We start from the raw sequence: 18,641 nt of genomic DNA, 5'->3' as shown, positions 1-18,641 counted from the left end.
AGGGAGCTGGCAGAGGAGCTTGCCAAGCTGCTCTCCATCATTTACCAGCAGTCCCAGTTATCAGGGGAGGTCCCAGATGACTGGAGGCTTGCTGATGTGACGCCCATCAGCAAGAAGGGCCAGAAGGAGGATCTGGGGAACTACAGGCCAGTCAGCCTGCCCTTGGTACTGGGGAAGGTTATGGAGCGGTTCATCTTGAGTGAGCTTACCAAGCATGTGCAGCGTAACCAAGGGATCAAGCCCAGCCAGCATAGGTTCATGAAAGGCAGGTCCTCCCTGACCAACATGATCTCCTCCTATGACCAGGTGACACACCTCGTGGATGAGGGAAAGGCTGGGATTGTTGGCTATCCGGACTTTAGTAAAGCCTTTGATACTGTCTCCCACAGCATCTTCCTAGAGAAGCTGGCAGCTCATGGCTTGGGTGGGTGTACTCTTTGATGGGTAAAAAACTGGCTGGGTGGCCAAGCCCAGAGAGTTTTGGTGAACGGAGATAAATCCAGTTGGTGGCCGGTCATTGGTGGGGTTCCCCAGGGCTCAGTGTTGGGGCCATTCTTGTTTAATATCTTAACCAATGATCTGGATGAGGGGATCGAGTGCACCCTCAGAGAGTTTGCAGATGACACCCAATTGGGTGGGAGTGTTGATCTGCTCGAGGGTAGGAAGGCTCTGCAGAGGGACCTGGACAGGCTGGATCGGTGGGCCGAGGCCAACTGTATGAAGTTTAACAAGGCCAAGTGCTGGGTCCTGCACTTGGGTCACAACCACCCCATGCAACGCTACAGGCTTGGGGAAGAGTGGCTGGAGAGCTGCCTGGCAGAGAAGGACCTGGGAGTGTTGGTTGACAGCCGGCTGACCATGAGCCAGCAGTGTGCCCAGGTGGCCAAGAAGGCCAACAGCATCCTGGCTTGTATCAGAACTAGCGTGGCCAGCAGGAGCAGGGAAGGGATCGTGCCCCTGTTCTCGGCACTGGTGAGGCCGCACCTTGAATATTGTGTTCAGTTTTGGGCCCCTCAGTACAAGAAGGACATTGAGTTGCTGGAGCGTGTCCAGAGAAGGGCAACGAAGCTGGTGAAGGGTTTGGAGAGCAGGTCTTATGAGGAGAGGTTGAGGGAACTGGGGCTGTTTAGCCAGGAGAAGAGGAGGCTGAGGGGGGGAGATCTTATGGCTCTCTACAACTACCTGAAAGGAGGTTGTAGCGAGGTGGGTGTTGGTTTCTTCTCCCAGGTCACTAGTGGTAGAACAAGAGGAAACTGCTTCAGGGTGCATCAGGGGAGGTTTAAATTGGATACTAGGCAAAATTTTTTTACTGAAAGAGTGGTCAAGCACTGGAACAGGCTGCCCAGGGAAGTGGTGGAGTCACCATTCCTGGAGGTATTTAAAAGCCGTGTAGACGTGGTACTTCAGGTCATGGTTTAGGAGACATGGTAGTGTTGGGTTGATGGTTGGACTTTATGATCTTAAGGGTCTTTTCCAACCTAAATGATTTTATGATTCTAATGCTTTCGAAAGGCTTTCTTGGCTCTTGCTTGACTGACTGGGATGTTTGAAGGTTTTTGCTTTCCAAAGTGTACTTGTTGGTTTATATCCTTTTGTTCTTCTGCCTTTATTGTCTTTTAGTGCAAATGTGTAATCTATTTCATGTTTTCTTAAAAGACTTTCTTTTAAAAAATATTTAAAAAACAGAAACACTGAGACAGAAAACTTACACTGAGCGTTTTGAAATTCAAGGTCTTTCTCTACCTTAGATAACCTGTTACAGTTACGTCCTCCCTCAGTCAATGCGGTATTAGCTGAAGCAGAAAATTATTCTTCTTTGCTACAACTGGAAGGGTATCAAACTGGCTATCCTTAGCTGCTGTTGTGAGCGGCTGCGCTCCAGCCACTGGCCATCCATTCCCAGCCACCGATGCAGATCACTGTGCACTCGTGCAGCTGCTGGTGGCAGGTTAGCAGGGGAGCAGAGGACGGCAGGGTGACTATCGAGATGGCAGCTTGTGTGCATAACAATTGCAGGGAAGAGGCTTCAACAGCCCATATTTTTCACTTGCTCCCACTCTTAAAATTTTGCTTCAGAGTACAGCAGTAAAAATGTAACCTGATACAAGGTGAAGAAATAACAGAGAAAACAGTTACACGTTACAGCAGATGGATCATTTCTGCCTTGGGATGGGAGATTTTGTGGATTGAAAATGTTGGCCCCTCTACTCTCTGGATCCCTTGTGAGCAAAGAAGTTCAAACAGACTTTGCCTTGACTCCTCTCTTTGAATATCAGAAGCATGCAGGTGGCATGAGGCCAGTATAAATAAATCGCACCTGACTCTGTAAGTGCCTCTTTGTGCTTTTACAAAGTGGGGTAGTATAAACAGGCAGCATTACAAGCTGAACGGACAGTATTTCCAACATAAATGTTTCCTGACCTTATGAGTCCCCTCTGGGGAAGGAGCAAGGAGAGCTTTAAAAGGGGCAGAGAGGGACAGGCAGAAGGTCTGTGTCAATTCCCAGCTCCTGCTGGGAAGCATGGTGGAAAGTGGTATTACTCAGTCTCCAGAAAAATTCACTAAGATTCTGCTTTCTTTTTGAGAGGAATATAGACAGCCCAACAAGTTGCTATAAGCCCTTAATTCCCAAAGGAAGTCTTGCCTTTTAGTGTAGTGGTAACCGGGACGAGAATTGCAGTCAATCTTTGTACAATATTGTTTCAGAAATACCTGTGCAACTTGTAACCAGCTCTATTTTGAGCAAGGTCAAATTAGGTTGATGAAAGGCTCTTTCATCCTGGAAGCAAAACCCTTCATTTGGTGATGTTTAAGAGTGCTGGACATGATTTTGTGGAACCATTCAAGTGTTTCAGGGACAGCTTTGTCAGTTTCCTGCCAAATTAGAGGAAGGTCCCAACAGATTAAGTTGTCATCTCTACCTGATGAGGACATCATATATTGCCTGCCTGTTCTCCTTCTTGTCTGGTAAAACCTGGACCTTCTCTGAAGCATGTCACAATCTTCCTAATGAAGACTGCTGGAAATGCCATGCAGCAGGTTGACCTCAGTATATTCCAGAAGATGTGGCTTGTAGTTGGGGAACGGAGGGTGAAGTACTATAACAAATATAAATCTTATTAGAGTCAATTAATGTAATTATTTCATTAACTGCTGATCAACTTTTTTTAAATGTAGAAATTATGCACCTAGTAATCTCTTGCAAAGTTGCCTTTTCCACCTACTTAAATGATCTTTAGAGCAATGCAATGATAAGGAGAGAGTAGCCAAAAATAGTCTGAGCACAGCAGCTCTGACTCTCAGATTTGATTTAGCACTGCTGTCTTTGGATAAATCTACTTCGTAGAGGTCTGCTGAAGCAAAGCCTTTCCTCCTCAGGGATTAAGCAGGTTTTAAAATGAATATGTGTATCAAGTTGTTGTTGATGTACCCCAAAAGGGAAGCTAGGAAACTCAGCTCTGGCTACTGGCTCTTGTAAAGTCAGCAGTTCAAACTAAGTCATGTTAAACTAATTCATATAACCTGGATTTCCCTAGGAAAGTCTTATTATGGAGGTAATCTATGAAAACTACTGCAGTATAACGCTCTTCAAATTTTCTAGGAAAGAAAAATTGCTGTTCAATCTCAGTCTTAACTGATTTCTTAAGGAATCAGCTTTATTCTGGCCTCACAGTGCCACAGGTCGCTATCTAGGAGCCTCCTTTCTTTGAATTCTTAGATCTGACTCCCTTAGGAAGAGGCCTCGATTCTACCACTGGAAATACAGGTCTGTTCTGTTCAGGTGAATTGTTCATAGAAAGTGTGGAGATCTTCCTAGCTAGAATCAGCGTTGTATTTCTGCTTCAGGCAGGTAGCCCTCCAAAGCACACAACTACTAAATTCAAGAAGTGCTGTGTCAGCATCCAAATCCAAGCCTTTGGAAACTCTGCTGTGTGCCATTCTCATATGGGCCCGGTTCCGCATGTTGGTCATTCAGAGCTGGCCAATGTATTGTTTCTGCCCTTGGATGAATCCTGTCTGTCCGGATTTGCTCAGGGACGCCTATGGAGATAATTTATGTCTGTTTTGGTGTCCCAGGTTAGGGAGGATGGTCCTTGTTTCCCAGTATGGACAACAGGCAGCTGAGACGTTTCAGTCACAGTGGGTATGTGGATGTTGGTATAACAAAGAATAGGAAAAGGTATCCTATGCTTATCTGAATTTTTTTCTTTCTTGTAGTAATAATATCCATAAACTGGTCATCCAGACTAAGTATGTGAAAACTGGCACAAGAGAATATACTGTACTTTGCAGTACGAGAATTTTGTTGTATGGTTTCTCAAATTACACTTGATAGAGTCTGTAGTTAGGAGAGTGTATTAGAATCACCTCTTGCATTTGGGAGTGCTTAGGGGAGAGGCAGAGCTGGGAAGTGAGGCTTTCCGTGGCTGCTGACTGATAGATCTGTTTCTGCCCCAAATCGTGAGCTGGCAGAAAGGAAGTAAACTTTGGCATCACTTACTGTAGTCTCTCAGCTGGTTCATAACAAGGCATGCTGTAGATCACGCAAATGTTTTGAAGAATTGCAACTTCTAGCCACCAGATTAAAGTAGTATTGTTCCACAATATTGTTTTCATGTGGGATCTTTTAGGGTCTCTTGCTAAGACGTATGAGCACATGGAGATCTCACAGTGAGATAAATGTGTGGTCGTATTTCTTCTGGTATTAACGGAGAGCTTGTTTTTATTGCCTTGATAACTGCTTTCCATGCTGTTCTTTTTGTTTACAGGTTAGTATTGCTTGCCCAGAAAGGATGGAGCCAATCACAAAGGTGTCTCACATTCCACCAAGTCGATGGGCTCTAGTGTGTAGTTTATGCAAACTGAAAACCGGTGCTTGCATTCAGGTATGTGCTTCTCCTGTGGTAACTCTTTGAGTCTTTGTGAGAAGGAAGACTTTTGGTTTTGTGTTTTGTTCTTCCTGTGTTTACAATGCAGATGACTGTTGGACAGATGCCTACTACTTCATAGCTGTTTGCTATCAAATTAGTTCACTAGCACAGAGATTTAGGGGTTAGTCTGCATTGACTTCTTTTGAATAAGGCTGAGATGTGTAAGGACTTGCTACTATGTGGGTCAGAGATTAATAGAAAGGCCCTTCTGTTGAACAGTGCTTACAAATGAGAAAATACTGAATTGGGTGATAGCAATTTCAAAGGGATCAACAGATATTTGTAAGAGTGCTTAAGAAATGTGTTTTTGTAGGGATGGACCTTCATGTAATTAAGGTAATTCTGTCCTTTGTTTCTGGTTTGTTGCTTCTGCTAGTGTTTGAGGGTTTTTGTTTTATTTTGTCTGTAGTGCTCTGTGAAAAGCTGTATCACTGCCTTTCATGTCACCTGTGCCTTTGAGCATAGCTTAGAGATGAAGACTATCCTGGATGACGGGGATGAAGTCAAGTTCAAGTCATATTGTCTAAAGCACAGCAAGAACAAGCAGAATTCACTGCCTGATGTTGATGAGCACCCCAAGAGTGTGTCAGACCAGAAGCAAACAGAGAGCGAGAAAACCAGTTTGCGAGCCCAGAAACTCCGAGAGCTGGAAGAAGAGTTTTACTCCCTAGTTAAAGTGGAGGATGTTGCAGCAGAACTGGGCCTTCCTAAACTTGCTGTAGACTTCATCTACAATTACTGGAAATTAAAGCGAAAAAGTAACTTTAACAAACCATTGTTTCCTCCCAAGGAGGATGAAGAAAATGGCTTGGTGCAGCCAAAAGAAGATAGCATTCATACTCGCATGAGGATGTTCATGCATTTGAGGCAGGACCTAGAGAGGGTAAGAGTTTACCAGTTAAAGTTTTGAAAAACTGTTGGCAGGTAGCAAGGTCTTTGTTCATGGACAAAAGTGGGAATGGGGGAAGCACAGGGAGGTGATTTTTAAAATAAATCAATAAATAAAAAAAATAAAAAGTAAGGCCTTCAACTGCAGTCTTTTGGTATGCTGCAGAGACTTTCAGGGACCATCCCTGCTCAGTCCAGTGAGAGATCCAAAGTGAAAGGAGTGCTTCCTGACTTGCTTAGAGGTTATTCCTTTATGTATGTTAAGATGCATGTTTCGATGCACAATGGACATATTTGCTAATTGACTCTTTGATTTCAACTTCAACTGAGTAAATGTTTTTTAAAAATTAGATTTATTTGGCCCAGCTATAGTAGTTGCTAGTGATACAGATTCAATAACAAAAAAAGAGTTACTTTTATTAAATGAAAGTAAGTGCAAACAGCAAAGGAATGGGGCAGGCGTAACAAATTTGTATCTTCCACCTTCTGTCTTGGGGTGGAAGGACTCTTGATTTGTACTTAAAAAGGTGTTTTGTAATGGTTATAATAGGATGGTAAATATTAGCCAATTCTGACTTTGGAAAAATAAGTTTGCTTAGGTAAAGCAGTAACTGTTCTTTGGTTGAGTGTGCATTAAGCTTTTGGAGAATCCCAGAAATATATTAAAGCAGGGCTTCTCATCCTCATAGTTTGAAGGCAGGTAGGTGAAGTCCTAGATAGTTAACATCCACAGTGACTTTTTGGCTCCACACACAGAGAATAATAATGCTGGCCTGCACTCGTACCACTTCCTGTGACATCTGATTCAGGAATCTTACACACCTCTTTTCCTTGCCAGCATGCTGGTGTCAGCTAGTCCCAGGGAGCAGGCAGGCTGAATCGCTCGTCGCTGTCTTGACCCAGATGCTTTCACTGCAAGTAGCTGCCTTAGGCACTACAGTTAGTTAGCGGTCTGAAAATAACCCACTGAGCCTACCACTGCTTGTGGCTTTACTGAGAAAGAGGAAAAGGAAGTTATCTTTCCATTAGTAGCTAGCTGGGCTGTTACTAGATTGCCAGCTAGCTGGTAGTTTGAGAAGATGGAGCCCTTCAGCAAAATACAGAGCAGGAATTTATTAGGAAGGCATATGTAGTGCCTTTTTCCAGCAGCTGATGGGGGAGGAAGACAGGCTTGTTACTACTCGGAGGCTGCCCATTAGGTTGGCCTGTTAGCTAGTGATCACCTGCAGTTTTCAAGGGCTTAGAGATAGTTAGTGAATGTAAAAAAAATAAAGTAGGTGTGATAAATGTGATGTGGAGATGAGACACTGGAGAGCAAGGGAAGGAAAAACAGGAGAGAGAAAAAAGTGTTTAAGAAAAGGAAAAACAGTATTGGGGAGAGCAGAGCAGGAAAATACAGGGAGATGAGTGTTGGAGCTGAGATTTGCACTTTGTCAATCTAACTGTTGTCTTGAATCTAGTTATAATCAAGCTCAGATCTCCTTTTCCAGGAGCAATTTGGATATGGATCTTTATTTTAAAATATATATTAAAAAATCCATAACGTGGCTCGAATGGAGGGTTGGGATGTTAGTGGGTTTTTTTTTCTCTTAAACAAGAAACCATTTAAAGTTTTTTTCTTTTTGCTTGACAATTGGTTGATTTGCATCAAATTTTGTTAAAATTGATTTACTTATTTTGAGTAGAGGTACATAACAACCCCATGCAACACTACAAGCTTGGGGAGGAGTGGCTGGAAAGCTGCCTGGTGGAGAAGGACCTGGGAGTGTTGGTTGACAGCCGGCTGACCATGAGCCAGCAGTGTGCCCAGGCGGCCAAGGCGGCCAACAGCATCCTGGCTTGTATCAGGACTAGTGTGGCCAGCAGGAGCAGGGAAGTGATCGTGCCCCTGTTCTCAGCACTGGTGAGGCCGCACCTTGAATATTGTGTTCAGTTTTGGGCCCCTCAGTACAAGAAGGACATTGAGTTGCTGGAGCGTGTCCAGAGAAGGGCAATGAAGCTGGTGAAGGATTGAGAGCACAAGTCTTAAGAGGAGCAGCTGAGGGAACTGGAACTGGGGCTGTTTAGCCAGGAGAAGAGGAGGCTGAGGGGGGGAGATCTTATGGCTCTCTACAACTACCTGAAAGGAGGTTGTAGCGAGGTGGGTGTTGGTTTCTTCTCCCAGGAAACAAGTGATAGAACAAGAGGAAATAGCCTCAAGTTGTGCCAGGGGAGGCTTAGATTGGATATTAGGCAAAATTTCATTACTGAAAGAGTGGTCAAGCACTGGAACAGGCTGCCCAGAGAAGTGGTAGAGTCACCATCCCTGGAGGTATTTAAGAGAGGTATAGATGTGGTGCTTAGGGACACGGTTTAGTGGTAGACTTGGCAGTGCTGGGTTAGCCTTTGGACCTGAAGATCTTAAGGGTCTTTTCCAACCTAAATAATTCTATGATTCCATACTTCATACTTTGAAACAGTTGTCTCAAAGTTTCTGAACTTCCTGTGCCATGAGATTTTTCTGCTCATTTATGTCTTGTGGTGAAAATAAACTTGGGAATCTTGGGATTCCCTTTCTAGGGAGAGAGGTTCCAGTTCTGAACAGATGGAGCTGAGTGCTGGGGGAAGTACATTTGGCAAATATCTTTCAGCTAGCCCCTGTGCTGTTTCTGTGTTCTGAAAGCTCTTTTAAGTGTCTATCAAGAACTTTCAGTACCTCTTTCTGTTCTCTTTATATTAGGTGGAAATATTGCTGTTAACTCAAACAAATAGTGAAAGTAGAATTATGTGGAACTGAATCATAGAACCATAGAATCACAGAACAGTTTGGGTTGGAAGGGACCTTCAAAGACCTTCTAGTTGCAACTCCCCTGCCATGGGCAGGGACACCTTCCGCTAGACCAGGTTGGTCAGAGCCCCATCCAACCTGGCCTCGAACACTGCCAGGGATGGGGCATCCACAGCTTCTCTGGGCAACCTGTTCCAGTGCCTCACCACCCTCATTGTCAAAAATGTCTTCCTTGTGCCCAATCTAAACCTACCCTCTTTAAGTTTAAAACCATTACCCCTTGTCCTGTCACTGCAGGCCCTGGTCTCTCTGCCTGTCTTATATTCCCCTTCCATAAAATGAAAGGCCACAGTAAGGTACCCCAGCAGCCTTCCCTCCTCCAGGCTGAACAACCCCAGCTCTCTCAGCCTGTCCTCGCAGGAGAGGTGCTCCATCCCTCCAACCATTTTTGTGGCCTCCTCTGGACCCACCCCAACACTTCCATGTCCTTCTTGTGCTGAGGGCTCCAGAGCTGAACGCAGCACTCCAGGTTGGGTCTCATGAGAGCGGAGTAGAGGGGCAGAATCACCTCCCTCAACCTGCTGGCTGCGCTGCTTTTGATGCAGCTCAGGGTACAACTGACTTTCTGGGCTGTGAGTGCACATTGCCGGCTCACATCTAATTTTTCACCCACCAGTACCCCCGAGCCCTTCTCCGCAGGGCTGCTCTCATTCCCTTCATCCCCCAGCCTGTCCTGACACTGGGGGTTGCCCCAACCCAGGTGCGGGACCCTGCATTTGGCCTCGTTGAACTTAGTGAGTCAATGCAATGGAGTCAGAAAATAAACTGCTAAATGGGTCAGCCAAAACGTGTACACTGCACAAGAAGCCAGTGTTCTTTTAGAGGTGGTTTACATGTTAGTTTTGGTCCAAACAGGCCAGCTTTCTCGAGTGGCTTTGTAAAAAAGTATTGCTTTATAACATTGCAATAATTTTAGGGGAAACAAACATAGTTTAGCTGTTAAAAATCATTCTAAGAAGCACTTTGCAGGGAAATTCTGGGAGAGTCCAGTACTGCCTGCAGTAACATCCCCAGCATCGTACATAGTGGAAGCAGGCTTACAGACAAGCAAGTCTTAGAAATCACTTTTCTTTTGACTAGAATCTTGTGTTCACTCACTGTTCCTATAGATTAAAATATATTCTGCTGTCTTGCAGAATATATTAAAGGTATTTATTAAATTGGCAATTTAAAAAATTCCAGGTTATTTTTAATTCATAGTTACATATGTTCAGTAACGTTCACAAGAACTTTGCCAAGGGATTTTGCACATAATGTTGTTCTAGTTCTGTTGCTGGTGCACTTTTTTTAAACTACGTCAGGATTTATTTTCTTATTGCCTGTTAAATCTCCCGTTACTCCTCCATAGGTAAGAAATCTCTGCTACATGGTAAGCAGGAGAGAGAAACTGAAGTTGTCTCACAGTAAAGTACATGAACAGGTCTTCAACTTGCAAGTCCAGCTTATTAATCAGGAAATTGCTGCAGGTAATCGTATAGATGTAAAGTATTTACAAATTCTGTCTGTTTAAACTAAAAAATGTGTTGTCCTTATGTTTCTTGGATAGTATTTTTAACATTGTAAATCTGCCTTTAAAAACTTTCAAGTACACTGTCGACAAAAGTAGCAACGTACACAAAACGCTTTAATCTCTTAAAACATTTACTTGGCTATTTCTTTACTTTATGGCCGCTTCTGGTATATGCCTATTACGTATCCATTGCTGTGGCTTCCAGATAGCAGAAACGAGCTGGTGGTGATCTCTAGGTTTTCACTTCCTTGGCTGCCGTTTTGTGGTACTGTTTCCCTGCAGCAAGCTCTGTGCCGCTGCCTCGTTCTCCAGCTGAGAAGGTTTTTTGCCTGCTGTCAGTAGTTGGTTCCTTCAGGCGAAAGGGAAGAGTGACTGATAGGAATTGCTGTTCTCATGTTGCCTTGCATGCTTGATGAATGGCGCAGAGAGGCATTTCTTAGCCTGCTATCTGCAGTTACTCTCCTTCCTTTCAAAAAGCGTTTAAGTACTCTGGTTTTCAAGAGTGAATAGTAACCGCTTAGGAATGCTGATGTACCAAAACCCACTCTGCCCTTCATTTTTATAGCGACCGTCTTGAAATAAGGAACACAACATTTGGAAAGAGGAAGAGTATATTACATATATATTACAGTGCAATTACTTTTTTTTTTAAAATAGGGAAAGCAGCTATTTCCTCAATGTGAAAATAAGATCTCTCTGTTCTTTCAAGACACACATTATGTTTTTAATGACCAATTTAGAGTGAAGTCTGTGCTTTCTTTCTCTACCCTTGAAACATGGATAGGTTCCATTTGTACTGACAAGGTGGTTTTTTTTTTTAAACTGTTTTAGATCAGACGAGTACTTTGTGGAAGTAGCAGTACTCTAAAGCACTTCGGTTTTGTGTAAATGCATTTTATTAGAAATGTCTACTAAATTTATTTTATGTCTTTACAAATACAAGTGCTTTTTTAACGCTTATTAGAAAGGCTTGATAGCTACTTTGCAATGGGGCTGTGTGCATATAAATATACATATATATCATAAAGACTAATATACTGGGGTGAAAAGACTTCTAAAGCGTAGAGAATTTTATAATACAAAGCAGAGTGTTGAACTAAGTCCAAATTGAAACTCAGTTTGAAGCATTGTTTTTTCTTTATCCAAAACTGAATATGAACCTTTTTTATAGCTTTTTTGGAACTACTTCAGTCATCTCAAAACTGGTTCGATTTGCTGGCTTAAGGCCCTGTAAAAAGGGCACGTTGTTGTTTTTAATGGAAATGCTAAAATGCTTACCTAAATTCTGAAACGGTGGATAATTTAGAAGAGTTTTCCTTATCCCCACTTCTTTTTAATGTCCAAAAACAATTTCACGCTAATTGTTTGCAAATGCTTCTCACTGTTGAATGACCTTCTAATGGACTATGAAACTTGTTACAGGTAGCAAAAGGATTACCCTTTTTTAAAAAAGCCTTTTTTTTTTCTTCTGCCCCCTTTTCTCTTTCTCTTGTAGGCCATACCTTGACAAGTGCACTAGAGAACACGCTGTTCTACCCACCTCCCAGGATCACCCTGAAGTTAAAAATGCCCAAATCAGCACTAGGAGATTGCAAAAATAACTCGCTGAAGCCTGGCAACAGGCCACTTTCTCCTGACAACAACAGCACTGTTTACAGCAAACGGAGCGTGCCGATGTCAAAGGAATCATTTGAAATTAAAGCAAAATCTTACTCCAGGTATCAGCATGACAGCAGAAGTAACGGGTTGCTGGCAGGGATTGGCAAGCCTCGGAGCGAGGTGAAGGATTCTGGCCCCACACAGATGCCGGAGTTTCACCGGGGCCAGCCGTCCGGGAAGCCCTTAGCGCTCCAGGCTGCTTTGCACGGACAGTCTTCCATTGGGAACGGGCGGGTGCAGCAGGACAACTCGAGGCTGGCGGCCAAGTCCAACGGTCTGATGGGCAGGGCTGGCGACGTGAGCCAGAGAGACAGCTCCAGCCAGACGCCCTACGAGCAAGAGTCCGTGCTCACAGCTCACTTGGCCAGCCAGAGTGGTTTCAGAAAATCCACGATAGAACATTTTAGCCGGTCCTTTAAAGAGGCTACCAACAGTCTGGTGAGGACGACGGAAGATCTCCGGTGCTGTGAAAAGCCAACAAGACGACTTGCAACAAAAGATCGCTTGTGGAGCAAGCAGACGCTTGAAGGCGCTCCGTACCAGGACAACGACGGGTACTGTCCTGACTTAGAGCTGAGTGACTCTGAAGCAGAAAGTGATGAAAACAAAGAGCAAGTGAGGTTAAGACGAAGTAGCTCAGAGAGAGAAAGCCCAAGTAAGGACTTTGGAAGAGATTGTCACAATAGAAGCAAAAAGAATATGGTTTCTCACAGTTCGGTACAAAGGTGATTAGAAGCCCCTGCGGGGTAACTCAGCCTTTATATATTCCAGTGTACCAGTGCAAAGCTCAGCATCAAAAGGTTCCAGAAAATAGTCCAGGACCTACGTTAGGAAGAGTTGCAGTAGGGGATGGGGGGAGGGGAGAGAAATCAGAGTAGTTTTGTTCAACTGTGAATTGGCTTGCAGTCTTCGCAAGGTTAACTGCGTCGTTGCAAAGTCATGTGGAAGTTGATGTGTGTTATTAGAGGGTGACATCTGGGAGAGCACGAAGCGGTTGATCTTTGCGTAAATTCAGGAAACTGCTTCCCCCTTGCCAGGTTACGTGTGAGGCAACATATTCATGTTATGTCAATCTTGCGGTGGTGGACAGGTATTCGAGAAGACCTTGCATTGCTCTAACGTGTTGCAGGAGGCTGCAAACGGAGACACTGAAACTGCGTTCGTACGGCACCTGCAGTATGGCTTTGATCCAGCAACGCACTTGCGGATGTGTTAGGAAGTGAAGCGTGTGAAAAGTCCTGCTGGTTTCCCCTGGGAACGTTTGTGCTCAGATCTCCGAGCGCATGCCGGTGTGCTCTGCTGGATCAGGCCCAAAGCGACTACTAAGTGACGATCCTCTTCTGCAGGAGGCTTTGAACTGCAGTGGCGTTTGCAGGCTCCTTGCGGAGGGTGGAAGCAGGCGTCAGTGGCGCTGCCAAACTCGCTGACCTCTAGATGTGCCCCTGTTCCTTGCTTTTGCTGAAGGTTGTGTTTCTCTTCACAATAACTTGCTTATTTTGTAAATATACAACTTCTAGTACTTTGGGTTTTTTTTATCTCTGTACATAGTTGCTTGTTGTGGGATGCACTTGTAAATATTTTACCCAGCTAACAAGTACAGATGGCTAATTTTGTGGATAGTGTTTACAAAAGTAGATGTACTACTTCAAAGAAAAATGCTATTTGACACTTAAATTTAGGCAATCACCGGTGATGCCAGGTTCCTCTTGAAAATGAAATTTCACGTCCAGAGGTGTTTGCACCTGGTATTTTTAAAATAAGCTGAATTAGAAATGATTTTGTCTGAACTTGTTATGCAGGCACAAATTTTCAACCCTATTTGCCTGAAGACAGGCGTGAGAGCCTTATTTCTGGCATCTAGGTCTGTAAAATTTTAGCCAGTCATCGTTTGGATGATGGGTTGGTTTTTTTTTTTAAATGCTGAAAAATTATTATTTTAATTAAGCTGCTTTTCAACCTCTGGATTGGTTGCTGTTTCCCAAACTAACACTTTTATGTATGTCCTTTAAAATTAGCTGTTGTTACGTAGCGGTTAAATTTCAGCCAGTACTGAGGAAGCGAGAAGGGAGGGGAATCCTTTTCTGTTCATTCCAATGACTGGGCATTTTTGTTTGAATGCAGACAAAATCCTTGTTTCCCAGATGGTGTTGTGTTGATCAGCAAAGCAACTGCACTGTTTTCCTCTGAAATGCTGCACGTTTCATAAATACGCAACATCCCCTGCCCCCACACTGCCTGCTGAAACGGGCCGTAGGTGGTGTAGGGCACGTCATATGCCTCCTTTCTGTTGAGGGTTCCTTTTGTCTAGAAACAAAAGGTGTTCCCCACCCAGCGTGAAGATGACTATGCAGAATCCAGCCAACCACCTGTTTTTCTTCATAGCCTTACTTTACTGCTTTTAGCTTGGGAAATGGCGACGACATTTTTAGATTTGTTTTAAACTTTGAAATCTCCCTAGTTGCAATAGGACTAACAGGTCAGGGGCTGGAGGACTTCTCAGTAGTGAAATTCAAAAAAAAAAAAGTATACTTGGCAATTCTACTCTGTTTGCTTCATGCATCTTAATTTTTTTTTCCACTTCTTGATTTTATGTATATTTGTGTAATTGATCTTTCTAGAGCTGTATCTTCAAAATTATTTCTTTTGGTGTAAATATGCAGTAGCATTTTAGGTTTCCACATATTTTATTTTAACGGGAAATGCTTTGTGTTCTAAGCCATGGGTCATTCAGACTAAGTAAACCAATGTCTGTTCATTTGTATTCCAGTTCTGACTCTCTTAGTTCTCCTTCGATATTTATTAGTAATCCTCTCTCGCTGGTCATGAAATTTTATGAAGCTTGTATTGGGAACGCTTATCTGGGAGGTCGGCAAAGCGTTCGTGTTATTTTGTGGCCGGAAGCCTATGACAGAAGGGAGGGAAAATGGTGCTTCAGCAAAACTCAGCATTTCTGCTCTTCTGGGGTTATTAATTCAGTTGTTTCCAGTCTGGGCAACGGTTTTGCTAATTTTTACATGATTTTAATAGATATATGAAGGAGCCCTTGGTTATGTAGTTCTCAAGTATTGTCCCCAAAGTGCATTTGCTAGTTTTTATTGTGTGTTCGGTGGCTAACTGTTTGAAGTATTACCTCTTAACCTTATTTGTCAAATTTTTTTTTGTGTTTTTGCATTTTGTTTTATATATATAAATATATATATATATTCAATTTTCCAAGATGGACTCGGTCTTTTTCAGATGTCCCCTTTTTACAAGTACTTTTTCATTAAATTATGAAACTGCTAACAGTATTTTCATTCGTTGTGATTTATTCAGGGCTTTACCCTCTGTGTCTGGCAGGTTGTTAAAACTCTTCAGTCTAACAGCACTACTGTGTCCACCAGGAGTAAATTTTTTCTGCTGAGTTGGCAATACTTTAACAAGTTGAAGCGTCAAGGAAAACCTTTCCCCTTCAGCCTCCCAAAAAAGAGTCGCTGAACACTAATTTGCTGTGCATAGCAAATAGTCCAAGCCTGGCTTTCTTTTCTGCCTAGCTGAGCAAATGTGACAGACCATTTGCTGCCCTGGCCTCACTTTTTAATATATTTGCTTATGCCTTAGTATGACTGTTTTTCCCTCGTTGGACAAATTAAGTTATAGGGGCACAGCTGTAGCCAGGCCTTCTGTCTCATCCTTCTCCTCGTACGCTTGCACGCACACACAAACGAATACTTAACAGCCAGCGACTGCCGCGTGTGTGCAAGCATGCGTGCAAAGGACAAATCGGCACAAGCAAGTTATGTCGGTTTTACGTGGCCTGATGCTGTAGTTCCCCCTGCTCCCACAGGCCGGTGCTGTGATACACCTTGCTGGCAGAGAGGAGCTGCTCCCTGTGCCAGGGCAGGGGAGAAGCCAAAAAAAGAGGAGAAAGAGGGAGAGTAAAGGAGCAGGTGTAGCTGCGCAACTGGTCCGATAGCATCCCTCCTGCTCCAATCGGCTCAGTAGCTGGCAGCGTTCGAGAGGGACGGGGGATGCACAATCCGCACATTGGAGGCAGGAGAGTGTCCTTCCGGCCTGCAGCGGGTCAGGCAGCAGCAGAGTGAGCCACGAGCCAAGCGGCCGACATACTTGTGGCCTGGTGTGCGGCGGGGCTGGCTGAGCAGGTGGCCCGGGGCAGGCCGGGAGCGGAGCCGGAGGTGCGTCGGGTGGAATGGAACAAGTCCCTCGTCTGAAAAGAAAACAGAGAGAGGGAAAAAGGCAATAAAGGTGCACACAGAAGAGAGGAAAAATCAGTACTAGGAAGAGGCAGTAAGTGTTGGCTTGTCAGCTGTTTTTTCAGGACGAGGATTTCTCCTTCCCTAAAGGCACTCTTGCAATGGATTCCAGCAACGGCCTTCCTTTTTGTGACTTTCTGACTGGCAGCCTCCCATGCCCGTTCCGAATACACCCGACTTGTGGCTGGGATGTGGGAAAGACAGGACCAAGGAAGGAAATTGGTATCTCTGCTATTTTAGGGAGCAGCTGCTATTGGTTTGTAGAGTCTTTACAAATAAGTAAGTGCGGTTACTTGTTGATGGTAACTGGGGCCAAGCTCTCACAAGCACTAACAGGGGCTGTGCCGTGATTCCCAGCACCATCGTTTTTGCATTTATGCCTTTGTCCAAAGGAAATAGTTTCTCAGCTGTAACTCGAATATGTCATTTGTAGAATGTGTGTTTGCACCATGAATCCCAAACCGCAGGAGGAATCACAAATGTTCAACTATTAAAAATAAGCCTGAAACCTTCACTTGATTTTGATGTGGTACCTCACCGATGACTAGGACTTGGCACGCTGGCTGTCCTGTAGACACGTGACATGTATCTGATATCTGGGAGGGACGGAGCGTTACGAAGTGTTCAAAGCCTGCCTCTGGGAGCTGCAAAGATAATCCAGCGAAACCCGTCATTTTGATCGTGGGGAGTTTTGATGATCCCAGTACTCGTGAAGGTTTAGCACTGCAGGGAATTGACGCATCTATTGGGAAAACATGCTTTTGATGTGAATTAATGAGCAAAAGGAAGTTGCTTGCACAACCTGGGAGCTTGGCATGCAAGGGAAAAATACTGGAGAAGGGCAGAGATGGAAAACAGTGGAGTGCCTCACAGACTTCTGGTTTCATGAGAGATGCCCTGCTACTGCTGCTTCTGAATCTTCCTTTACATCCCCTTCATGGCTGAACAGGCTTTTGTCCCTCCTGAGGTACAATTCTCCAACATACCCCTCTTGCAGATACCACCCTGGGATAACCGCTCCTGGGCTCCGCTCCTAACCAAGTCAGCGCATCTGTCAACCGCGGGACTCGTCTGGAGCAATTGTGGCAGAAGTGGATTAAAGCAACTGCGAGCACAGCTTTCTGAAACAAAATGTTACGTAGCAGTTGGATAAGTTGTTTGAAAACAGCAGATGTGCGTGCCTATTTCTGTTCCTCAAGTTAACCTCTCTACAAATAGCTTGGATAGTTTTGCATGACTACATTGTTGTGTAAGGAGAAGCAGCCTTGGATATTTGCCCATTAGTTTCCCCGCCTCTGTGAGTACAGCTTCCAGATAATCTTTCTCCTGTAGGCTTCTTTTGGCTGGGACAACCTCGTAGATCCACCTTGCCCTGCCCTTTCTCTGGGACTCTTCTTTTGTTTCAGGCTGGGCAGACCCTCCCTGCCCTCCCATGGCTTTCTCAGCAGCCCTGAAGATGGGTATCTGCCTCACCTAGCCTGTCTTATCTGAGACATTGTTTTATATCTCCAGATAGGCTCTGTAATGACACCTCTATAGAATCGTAGAATCATTAAGGTTGGAAAAGACCTCTAGGATCACAAATCCAACCATCAACCCAACATTTCATGTCTCCTAAACCATATCCCAAAGTGACATGTCTACACATTTTCTGAACACCTCTGGGGATGGTGACTCCACCACTTCTCTGGGCAGCCTGTTCCAATGCCTGACCACTCTCAGTAAAGGAATTTTTCCTAATATCCAATCTAAACCTCCCCTGGTGCAACTTGAGATCATTTCCTCTCATCCTATCGCTTGTTACTTGGGAGAAGAGACCAACACCCAACTCACTACAACCTCCTTTCAGGTAGTCTTTTGACTTAACCGTCCTCAAGACATTTTATCTGGTTTCTGTTGTTTTTTCCCAGGTGCTGCCCCACCCACCTTCATCCTGGGGAAGAGCACTAGGCAAGGCAGGGACACAAGGTGTATTTTGACAGAGTTCTGTAACAGCTCCAGAGGTGTTCTGCTGCCTAAATTGGTGGGTCAGTGTCCTGAGGAAGAACTTAAAACCTAGCACAACCGCAACATGTAAAAAGTGCCTTCAAGAAATCTCCTGGTCATCTGAAAGCCTTTGAGCTTGTGACTGACATCAAGATGTGCCACGCTTCATTTTTTCTGTGGACTAAGCAACCACAAGGAGTCCACTGGAGTAGTACCTATGAAAAGAAAATGTGTTACATGCCATTTGGGAAAACGGCTCTGGTTATACCTTTGGAAGTGCAGGCCCTAGTGAGGGAATGAGATATCTGAGGCAGGGAGGGGGGTAGAAATGGCTAAACTAGCCCACCCACTTCACCTGAAAGCCTGAAGTTGTCTGGCTGCATTCCTTTGTAGCTCCATTTCTCTTATCTCGGAAGGGTGGTGCTGAGTAGTCTGGGAACCCCTGCCATGGCATCACTGGCATTTTAGGCTCTATTTGCATCTGGTGGAATGGAGCCTGACCAAAGTACTTCCCCTCCTCAAAACTGATTGCTGAGCCATTGTTCTGTTATCTCCTCTAAAATGGATTAGGGGCATTCTCTTACCCT

General features: G+C 44.3%; 1 protein-coding gene across 7 annotated transcripts in view; it reads left to right on the top strand.

Annotated features, from left to right (window-relative positions):
• Window positions 1–15,105, top strand: part of JADE3 (jade family PHD finger 3) — a 70,478-nt gene extending 55,373 nt beyond the window's left edge. For all 7 annotated transcript variants that reach the window (XM_064438017.1, XM_064437988.1, XM_064438026.1 and 4 more), the window contains 4 exons: window positions 4,770–4,886; window positions 5,341–5,814; window positions 9,995–10,112; window positions 11,652–15,105. In XM_064438017.1, coding sequence (XP_064294087.1) covers window positions 4,770–4,886; window positions 5,341–5,814; window positions 9,995–10,112; window positions 11,652–12,544 — 1,602 coding nt within the window. In that variant the 3' untranslated portion in view covers window positions 12,545–15,105. The remainder of the gene's footprint in view (window positions 1–4,769; window positions 4,887–5,340; window positions 5,815–9,994; window positions 10,113–11,651) is intronic.
• The last annotated feature ends 3,536 nt before the right edge of the window (window positions 15,106–18,641 follow it).

The sequence above is a fragment of the Phalacrocorax carbo genome, chromosome 1 (assembly GCF_963921805.1).
Source record: "Phalacrocorax carbo chromosome 1, bPhaCar2.1, whole genome shotgun sequence".
NCBI classification, from domain to species: domain Eukaryota; kingdom Metazoa; phylum Chordata; class Aves; order Suliformes; family Phalacrocoracidae; genus Phalacrocorax; species Phalacrocorax carbo.
This window is presented reverse-complemented; position numbering and strand designations above follow the sequence as displayed.